General features: G+C 45.8%; 1 protein-coding gene across 1 annotated transcript; it reads left to right on the plus strand.

The window, feature by feature from the left end:
* Positions 1-225: 225 nt before the first annotated feature.
* On the plus strand, positions 226-10,331 carry lg16h11orf54 (linkage group 16 C11orf54 homolog). Its single transcript, XM_046306520.1, has 8 exons — positions 226-386; positions 497-595; positions 712-785; positions 873-974; positions 1,329-1,505; positions 1,889-2,038; positions 9,640-9,756; positions 9,837-10,331. Exons 1-8 carry the CDS (start codon positions 320-322, stop codon positions 10,008-10,010), a joined length of 960 nt encoding a protein of 319 aa, XP_046162476.1. The 5' UTR covers positions 226-319; the 3' UTR covers positions 10,011-10,331.
* The last annotated feature ends 710 nt before the right edge of the window (positions 10,332-11,041 follow it).

An 11,041-nucleotide genomic window follows, 5' to 3' on the forward strand; every position in this document is an offset into this window, starting at 1 on the left:
GCCAGCTAACACACACATACAGTGCAGATTAATTCTTCACATTCATTGTTTTACACAAAATCCTATCACAGCACTGGCAGCTCATGGTTGACCAACTCCCTGACCAACATGGTTGACATTTGCGCCATCATAAGAAGGTTCAATCTATTAACTCTATGAAATGCGCACAGTCAACCAGGAATTGAGACGGGCAAACGTCGTCACGTCACGTCAGAGAATATTAGTTGGCCAACCAAGGTTTTTCTAGGAGTTCTTCATCACGTTTCACAATCAGGTGCTCTTCAGTCGCTTGAAGCTTGTGATTCCTACAGGATACAGAATGTCAGACGTCAGCAAGACTGAAAAGTTCCAGTTATATGTCCCGATTTTGGAGGAATTATGTGACGGTAAAACATACTTTGGAAATTGCGACCTAGTGTTATGCATAGATTTACTGAACATTAATAATATTGAACTGTCTGGTTCTAATCTTCATTTCCTCCACTTGCCACTACAGTTTTGCAGAGAGGGCTGAAGAACAATTTTGCTGACGCGCAAGTTTGTGTTGTCGACTGTCCAGACCTCACTCAAGATCCATTTAAGTTTCCCGTCAAGGGTAACACGTTGCAACTTCTTGGAACACTGTATCGTTTAGCATTTTCTTAATTTTTATGCAGTTATACTTTGTTACCATCTCAACCTCGCTGTAGTATCTATTTTACCTATCGACAGGGTTGTGTGGAAAACCTCGCATTACAGATGTGGGGGGAGTGCCCTATTTGGTCCCCTTGGTCAAAGTGGACAAGGTACAGGGAATGAACGCCATAACGATAAACTAGTGTGAGATGAATGCTATAACAATTGGTCCAATATAAATTCTTATTTCTCTCAAGGAGTACAACATGAACACTGTGTCAAAGGAATTGGAGCTACCTGGAGCGTTCATTCTTGGTGCAGGAGCTGTATCCTCCAAAAATGTTGGAATGAATGCAGAGGTTTGTTAACTGTCAAAATTATCTTCCAATTGTCTTGATATATTTATGGAGTATTTTGTCAGACTTATTATGATTACATGAATAGAAAGACTACCTAAAGTTGTCATTTTTGATTACAAACTTTGGGAAGATAGGATACATTATGGCAGAATGGTTAAGTTAAATGTGCAAGACACATTTCAGTTGATTGCATTCAGTTTCGCAGCTGACTAGGTATCCCCTTTAAATAATAATTAGTCAATTGTAATTAATCATTTCCCCTTAAATAATAATTAGACACAAATAAGGTTAATATAGTTTGCTTTATTTGTCAATATGTTGAGTCTTATCTCATTTTGATTATCATCACCCCAGATGATGCCTCTGGTGCTCACTGAAGCTGAGGGAAGGCCTGCAGTGAATAGCAGCTGGTTTTCCTCCATAAATCCAGATAATAACCAGTGTCTTTTGGAGAAATACAGCGATAAGTTCTCAGACTGTGACTTTGGACTGCTGGCGAACTTGTATGCATGTGAGGGAAAGCCTGGAAAGGTAAGAAATGGATGGTTTGGCTCGTAAGAGAATGGTGAGTGTGATATTTGGAATTATAACTAGTATTACTATGATGCTCGTAACAAGTTAAAAACCAAATGAGATTTTAGGGTTGAGTGTCATTTCAATTGTGCTTAATCATTGTGTATTACTCATTATTTTGTCTTCCTGGTGAATAATACCCTCATCTGGTTATGCATTTACATAAACAAAATGCACTTTAGGTTCATTATTTAAATAATGTTTACACAGATTATGACCTCCCTGTCTGTTTGCTCCAAAGGTTTACTTTAGGTCTACAAATATTAACAGAAGAAAAGTGACTATGAACTGGTTGTGTAATCAGTGCTGAAAATGTAGTTTTTCCTTCTTATCACTGTCAGGTCATAGAGGTGAGAGCCAAAAGGAGAATAGGAGAAGAGAGCCTTGTGGGTGCTCTGAGGAAGACCATGGAGGAGCACTACCCCGATAAAAGCCTGGCTCTGGGGGGCACCTTCCTCATCCAGAAAGGGAAGGCCAAGATCCATATCATGGTAAAGACATAAAACATGCAGATATGTGTTGACAGGATGCTGTGACATGGTGTTGTGGTTTCAAGGCTCAATGCATGCTTATTGCTTAAAGGGGCAATCTGCAGTTGAAACGACAACAAAGCAGACTCCATGCCATTTTTTTTGGTTAAAAGCTGAGTGCAGGGCCTGGAATGTAACCACTCTCAATTCTTAGACAGAGCTTTGAATGCAAGAACTGACCATTATGATATCAAAACTATAGTTATGTTTCGCTATAGTGGATCACGCCAATATAATGGTATCACTCCACGGTGGAGGGATACATCTGAGGTGAGGATTTACTCCTGTGTACACCTGTGTCATGGCTGGGGTCAGGTCCTATATATAGACCCCATGGCCGCGACAAACATTCTCTTTCATTTTCTCGCCGGATGTCCGTATGGTTTGAGGTACAAACTTTCTGAAGTTCGCTTGGTAAGTCACTTGTAAGTAATGGAAGTATACTTACTGGCTGTTTGCAGCCTGGAGCAGCTGGCCACACTGCCAGCCCCTCTTAAGTCCTCCACTTGCTGCGTGAGGTTGATCTGTATCTTCCGCCCGTGGTTTGTCGTGCTTGTGTTTCGTTAGCGTTACACTACGACTGTGTGCACATATTAATATATTGGTGGCTCTTGCTGCAACAAACTGTATTTACCTTACACAACTTGCCGACTGGCTTGTTTTGTGTGTGTTGTGAATTTCTTTAACATGCTGTCCCGTCACTATAGGCGCAGGTTCTCTGCTACTTACCCTACACGGGTTCTCTGCTAATTCCCCAACAGGGTTTTCTTGTTCTTTCTGCAGAATGTAAGAGTATGGTGGTGGGCTGCCACTACGTTGAGACATTAACTTTGGAGTTCCTTACCGTAGTTACTCTATCATATGGTGCTGTTTTTTGTTTTCTGCTTGGATATTAAACCTGCTAGGTAAAATTGCAGTTGACGAAAAACACAAATCAAATCCATTACCTGGTTGCTGTTTTTTTGTCGGCCTGATTTTCCCACAGGGGTCTTCCCCTGTGTTTGCAGAGGTACTAGGTAATATGTCCCTCACCGGGTTCCTATTCCTCCAAGCAGGTCACGACATAGCTCTCCCAGGGCGTCGGACCCCTGCTCCGTGGCCATGTTGGCTTGGCTGAGTTTATGACTTCCTTTTGTGACAGGTGTGATGCTGGCATCCCCCTGGGGATCCGCTTACGTTCCATGATCTCGCCATCACGGTTGACAACTCCATTGTGTCCTCCTCCCAGAGCGCTAAGAACCTTGGTGTGATCCTGGACAACACCCTGTCGTTCTCAACTAACATCAAGGCGGTGGCCCGTTCCTGTAGGTTCATGCTCTACAACATCCGCAGAGTACGACCCTGCCTCACACAGGAAGCGGCGCAGGTCCTAATCCAGGCACTTGTCATCTCCCGTCTGGATTACTGCAACTCGCTGTTGGCTGGGCTCCCTGCCTGTGCCATTAAACCCCTACAACTCATCCAGAACGCCGCAGCCCGTCTGGTGTTCAACCTTCCCAAGTTCTCTCACGTCACCCCGCTCCTCCGCTCTCTCCACTGGCTTCCAGTTGAAGCTCGCATCCGCTACAAGACCATGGTGCTTGCCTACGGAGCTGTGAGGGGAACGGCACCTCAGTACCTCCAGGCTCTGATCAGGCCCTACACCCAAACAAGGGCACTGCGTTCATCCACCTCTGGCCTGCTCGCCTCCCTACCACTGAGGAAGTACAGTTCCCGCTCAGCCCAGTCAAAACTGTTCGCTGCTCTGGCTCCCCAATGGTGGAACAAACTCCCTCACGACGCCAGGACAGCGGAGTCAATCACCACCTTCCGGAGACACCTGAAACCCCACCTCTTTAAGGAATACCTAGGATAGGATAAGTATTCCCTCTCCCTCTCCCCCCCTTTAAGATTTAGATGCACTATTGTAAAGTGACTGTTCCACTGGATGTCATAAGGTGAATGCACCAATTTGTAAGTCGCTCTGGATAAGAGCGTCTGCTAAATGACTTAAATGTAATGTAAATGTATGCACTGCCTGGGTTTTAACCATACTGGATGCCTGTCTTGTGTGGTGTTCTTAGAACGTCTGCACCTGGTGCGATTGGATGCCATGCGCAAGGTGGTCGGCCAGGCTGGGGACTAGCTCCCTCCCTCAGGAGTGGTGCGGCAGCGAGCTGTTAGTTCCCCTACTGGGCCCAGTACCCCTCCAAGGAAGTGTGGCAAGAGCCACCGCAGGCAGAGCCCATCTGCTGCCAGTCCTGGATGGGGGCATGTGTTGGACCGCTGGTACCACCTTGAACGGAGGGCGCATGCCCTTTGTCAGGAGGTTAATAGCTTCGATGGCAACGACAGCTGCTCCCTGTTGACCAGTGATAGGCTGTATCTGGGGGACGATGCTGGCACTGTTCACCACGTGAGCAGGGCTGACGGGTCATCAGAAGCCGCCAGCGGGGCTTCATCGCCCCCAGCGTCTCGAGAGGCTATGAGGAGCTTACTCACTTGGGTAGCCACTGCACTGGACATCAACTGGGGGACAGTGATGACTCTCCATCTGTCCCCATCTCTGCTGAGTTCCGTGAGGCCTTGCAGGAGAGCTGGGCCTCTGCCAGGGCATCTTTGATGCGACCTTGAGAGCCACATATGGGTCCCTCAGCATTCATGCTGCTGTAGGCCTACCTGCAGACTTTTTTTTTTTTTTTTCCTGGCTGTTTTCCTAGCACCCTGGGCCCCTCACCCCATCACCCCAGGGCTGATGTTGGCTCAGGGGTTGATGAAATTCTAGAGCAGACTGATAAGGTTCGTAGGGACCGGGAGATCCTGAGACGGTTCATGCCACCTCCTCAGGCCCCGGGTCCATGGCAGTTGCACTGCACTTGAACGACGGTGGGGTCCCTCTCCTGCTCTATCGCTTTGTGCTAAGGGATGACAGTGGGGAGGGGCACAGTGTGAGGTGATGCAACAGCCTGTTTTTCTCACAAGGGTCTTCCCCGGTTTCTGCAGAGGTACTGGGTAATTTATCCCTCGCCGGGTTCCTATTCCTACAAGCGGGTCACGACATAAGCTCTACCAGGGCTTGGGACCCCTGCTCTGTTGGCTTGGCTGAGCTTATGGCTTCTCTTTGTGACAGGTGTGATGGTGTCAACCGTCACCGACATGGAGACTTGCCTGGGGACCCATGCGCTCAGGTCCCCTGACATACCCTTCCCCGGCATTGGCCGCTTCTCCCGGTTTCAAAGTGTAAAGTGGAAGGAGTATGTGGAGTCCCCATGAGTTTGTCCTCAATGCTCGGGTACTAACTCCAATTCCGGTGCCAGGCTTCGTGTCACACCCCACCCCCCCGAAGAAAACCCTGCGGCTGGAGATTTCCTCACTTCTGGACAAGGGTGTTGTCTGCAGGATTGAGACATTAGAATGACTATGTGGCTTCTACTCCACTTACTTTGTGGTCCCAATTCTGGACCCCCGCAACCTCAATCGTTACTTGAAGGTGCTTAGGTTCCACATGCTGTCCCCAGCCCACGTGTTGCAGGCCGTGTCCAGGGACCAGTGGTTTGTGATGCTAGACCCGATAGAAGTGGAACCTGCCAATGCCTGTAGAGTTTGCTGACGGAGGCCTCGTTGTTGATTCCCCTGGGCCTGCTCCATCTCCGGGCAACTGTGGTTCAACTCCCACCAGCTGCACCCAAAGCGCCACTGTCACCGCCAGCTGCGGGTGACCGCACAGTACCTCAGGGTGTTGTTGAGGTAGGCGCTGTCACTTATTTCTCTCAGACATGTCCTGGTGAGAATGAACAACACCACAGTGGTGGCTTACATCAACCATCAGGGTGGACTGAGGTCCCACCACCTCCATATTATGGCATGGGAGGTCCTTCTCTGGGCTCAGGGATATCTAGTGTGTCTATGTGCAGCGCATGTACCTGGATATGCTCTCGAAAGAGGGCCTGCCACCATGGGACTGGAGCCTACATCTCCAAGTGGTGCAGCACCTGTGGGACAAGTTCGGAAGGGCACAGGTGGACCTGTTTGCCTCCTTGGATAATTCAGACTGCCCCAAGTTGTACTTCATGTCGGAGCCACCAGGGCCTCTGGGCTTGGATGCTCTGGCTCACGATTGGCCAGGGTTGGAGCTTACACATTCCCCCCTTTTCCCCTGATTCAGGCTGTGCTGGACAGGACTAGGATGGCAGCGCATCGTTGGCTTCTGGTGGCCCCATACCGGCCCAGACGTCCATGGTTCAGCCTTCTCCTGTCCCGGTTGTCTGGGACACCTTGGCAACTTCAACTGACACCTGACCTGCTGTCTCAAGTCGGGGTAACTCTGGCATCTGAGGCCACGCCGCCTCAGTCTGTGGGCTTGGCCACTGAACGGCACCAATGGTCCATGTTCGGACTACAGGATGGTGTAATGAACACTATGCAAAAAGCAAGTATGCGGCAGGTTGTAATCAGCACCCCAGTTGCGCTGTCGGTTTTTCTGCTCTTGGTGCACTGGTATTGAGGTTGTGCCCGAGTCATGCGGGGTACAGTATGTTCTCCAATACCTGCAGTCTCGCTTGGATGAGGGCTTGGCAGCCTCTACACTGAGAGGGTAATTGGCCGCTATATCTGCCTACCATGCGGGGTAGATGGACAGGCCAGTGAGGCGCCATCCCTTGATCTCCAGGTTTATGAAGGGGGTTCGTCGCCTGCGTCCAGCTAGGACCCGCTCAATGGCGAGCTGGGGTCTGGATGTGGTCTTTCAGCTTGGCAAAGCCACCTTTCGAACAGTTGGAGTCTGCCACCCTGAAACACCTCTCTATGAAGGTTGTTTTCTTGGTAGCAATTACTTCCATGAAGAGGGTGGGTGAGTGCCATTCTGTTTCGGTAAGTTCTGAGTGCTATCGGATGGACCCTGGGGGGAGGAGTATATATCTCTGCCCCAACCCTTCATTCCTCCTGAAGGTTCTGTCAGACAGGCATGTGAACATCCCTTTATATCCTATCTGCTTATGACCCCCCCCCCCCCCCCCCAGGAGTAAATCTTCACCTCAGATGTATCCCTTCACCACAGAGTGATACCAATATATTGCAGTGAACCATATCGCTTACATAACCGTGGTTACATACGTAACCTTAATTTTAACCATGTTGTACAGTGTGTGTTTACATATACTTTGTTTATAAACATTGGAGTAAAATAATGTTATTTTGGGTTCTGATGGGGTATGACAGATGAACTAAGCTCATGAGACAATTCGAAGTTATATTCTTGGAGAGTTAATTTGTATATACAGTACATTCGGAAAGTATTCAGACCCCTTCCCTTTTCCACATTTTGTTACGTTACAGACTTATTCTAAAATGGATGGGGGGAAAAAAAAGAAATCCTTGTCAATCTACACACAATGCCCCATAATACCCCACAGTTGACAGTGCATGTCAGCAAAAACCAAGCCATGAGGACGAAGAAATTGTCTGTAGATTTGTGTCGAGGCACAGATCTGGGGAAGGGTACCAAAATAAATTATGCAGCATTGAAGGTCCCCATGAACACAGTGGCCTCCATCATTCTTAAATGGAATAAGTTTGGAACCACCAAGACGTGTACCCCCAAATATTTTTTCATACAAAGTCAGGGGATCTGAATACTTTGCAAACGCACTGTATCAATGTACAGTGCATTCAGAAAGTATTCAAACCCCTTGACTTTTTCCACATTTAGTTTGATTACAGCCTTATTCTAAAATTGATTTAAATAGTCCCCCCCCCTCAATCTACATTCAATACCCCATAATGACAATGCAAAAACAGGTTAATAAAATACAAAACTTGATATCGCATTTACATTTGTATTCAGACCGTTTACTCAGTACTTTGTTGAAGCACCTTTGTCAGCGATTACAGCCTTCCGTCTTCTTGGGTATGACACTACAAGCTCGGCACACCTGTATTTGGTGAGTTTCTCTCATTCTTTTCTGCAGATCCTCTCAAGCTCTGTCAGGTTGGATGGGGAGTGTCGTTGCACAGCTATTTTCAGGTCTCTCCAGAAACAAACAATGCTACCTTATATAATGTTACTTACCCTACATTATTCATCTCATATGCATATGTATATACTGTACTCTACATCATCGACTGCATCCTTATGTAACACATGTATCGCTAGCCACTTTAACTATGCCACTTTGTTTACTTTGTCTACACACTCATCTCATATGTATATACTGTACTCGATACCATCTACTGTATGCTGCTCTGTACCATCACTCATTCATATATCCTTATGTACATATTCCTTATCCCCTTACACTGTGTATAAGACAGTAGTTTTGGAATTGTTAGTTAAATTACTTGTTGGTTATCACTGCATTGTCGGAACTAGAAGCACAAGCATTTCGCTACACTCGCATTTAACATCTGCTAACCATGTGTATGTGACAAATACAATTTGATTTGAGTTGTTCGATCGAGATCAAGTCCGGCCTCTGTCTGGCCACTCAAGGACATTAAGATACTTGTTCCGAAGCCAATCCTGCGTTGTCTTGGCTGTGTGCTTAGGGTCATTGTCATGTTGGAAGGTGAACCTTTGTCTGAGGTCCTGAGCGCTCTGGAGAAGGTTTTGATCAAGGATCTATCTGTACTTTCCCTCATTTCATATTTTCCTCGATCCTGACTAGTATCCCAGTCCCTGCCGCTGTAAAACATCCCCACGGCACGATGCTGCCACCACCATGCTTCACCGTAGGGATGGTGCCAGATTTATTCCAGATGTGACACTTGGCATTCAGGTCAAAGGGTTCAATATTGGTTTCATCAGACCAGAGAATATTGTTTCTCATGGTCTGAGAGTCTTTAGGTGCCTTTTGGCAAACTCCAAGCGGGCTGTCGTGCCTTTTTTACTGAGGAGTGGGTTCTGTCTGCCCACTCTACCATAAAGGCCTGATTGGTGGAGTGCTGCAGAGATGCTTGTCCTTCTGGAAGATTCTGCCATCTCCACAGAGGAATTCTGGACCTCTGTCAGAGTGACCATCAGGTTTTTGGTCACCTCCCTTATGAAGGCCCTTCTCTCCCGATTGCTCAGTTTTGGTACCCTTCCCTAGATCTGTGCCTTGACACAATCCTGTCTTGGATCTCAAAGGACAATTCCTTTGGCCTCATGGCTTGTTTTTTTCTCTGACATGCCCTGTCAACTGTGGGACCTTATATAGACCGGGTGTGCCTTTCCAAATCATGTCAAATCAATTGAATTTATCACAGGTGGACTCAAATCAAGTAGTACAAACATCTCAAGGATGATCAATGGAAACAGGATGCACCGGAGCTCAATTTTGAGTCTCATAGAAAAGGGTTTGAATATAGTAAATAAGAGTTTGCAAAACCTATTTTCTCTTTTATTGTAAATTAAGGATTTTTATTTCAATTTTTTTAATGTAACAGTGGAAAATTTGCGAAGCACTGTACATGTCCAAAAAAGGATGTAGCAACTGCAATTGCCCCTTAACTAATTTTCATGTCTTAACAATCCCAGCAATTTGAATTTTGTGTTTCTGAAGCCTGACAAATCCCATTTGTTGTGTTTCTGGTGACCCTGTGCATAGCCAAGGGAGTTCTCAGCCTGCCCACTCAACTCCAACGATGATGTTAACAAATGGCTGAAACATTTTGAGGTCAGCGCACCACTGATATGCCAGTCTGTGATGGTCTCCAGAGACCCTGTAAGTATAGACTTAATCTACGATCCCTAACTGGACCTTTTCTTTTGGCACTTTTTACTAACTGTCTTTTTACTGTCCAGGGTTTGGACCTCCGTGTGGAGCACACTCACTGCTTCAGCCACCATGGAGAGGGTGGTCACTACTACATAGACACCACTCCTGACACTGTGGAATACCTGGGTTACTTCATGCCTGCCGAGTTCGTCTACCGCATCGACCGACCCAGTGAGACCCACGAAGTCGGGCGAGACTGAAACATGACACAACTTGACACAACTTAAGTCAGATTAATGTTAGAAAATCTTACCTTTTTGATGTTGATTTAACTGAATCAATGATTGATGATCAATCTATTTTACTTTATGCATTTTTCAAAAGGCCTTTGATTTGATGATTTTATAACAAAGACCACATTTGTTTTAGTCAAGATGATATTGTGCGATTTTAAAGCTAAACATTTTCAACAATAACTTAAACATTTCATGAATCGTTTGATAAAAATGCATTTGATTCAAATAATTGTAACATTTCATTATGTTGTACTTTAAGGAATAAACTACCTGTCAGTGACATGTGTAAAATAATATATATTTAATTATTATTTCTAGATCAGTCAGTCGCAATTTACTCATGATACTTTGTTTTGATCTTCTTAATCACGGCCACTGACATGACATGCGTGTTTCTACCTTATGCTGCCAGGTAATGGAATGCCGAAAGGTAGGTAAGAAAGCTTCGCTGCCTTTCATGGTTGTCACTAGTTAAGAAAAGTCAAAAGTGGCTATATCATAAATATTCATGAACATTTCTTAAATTTAGGTTAGCAGTGTGATTAAGGTTAGGTTAAAAATCAGATTTTAAGAAAACATTGTAGAAATAGGCAGGGTTTAGCCATAATTAGGACTTTGTGGTTGTGGGAACTAGTGATGACTGCCTTTCATGTGTCAATGGCTGAGTTCGAGAGCATCAAAACTGTGATTGTATCATGGGTAAATTTTGACTGACTAACTGATCTTCAAATAATAATGAGTAGTTATTTATGATACAAGGTGATCTGTAGATCCGTCAGTCGCCTGCCATATTTTTGATGCTCCCGAACTTGGCCAATATGTTCCATTCATTTTCATTGCACTCAAATAACAAATGCTCGTGTATTGCCTTGAAAAAGTTCTGGGATTGGCAGAGCTCGCTCCTGTCTGTGGACGTCACACATCATCTCCCGACTTTGGGCGGTTATGTCTGTTTTACTGCTAGCTAAAGAAACTCAGCTGATCAGGATGGCTAA

Source organism: Oncorhynchus gorbuscha, linkage group LG16 (assembly GCF_021184085.1).
Source record: "Oncorhynchus gorbuscha isolate QuinsamMale2020 ecotype Even-year linkage group LG16, OgorEven_v1.0, whole genome shotgun sequence".
NCBI lineage: Eukaryota > Metazoa > Chordata > Actinopteri > Salmoniformes > Salmonidae > Oncorhynchus > Oncorhynchus gorbuscha.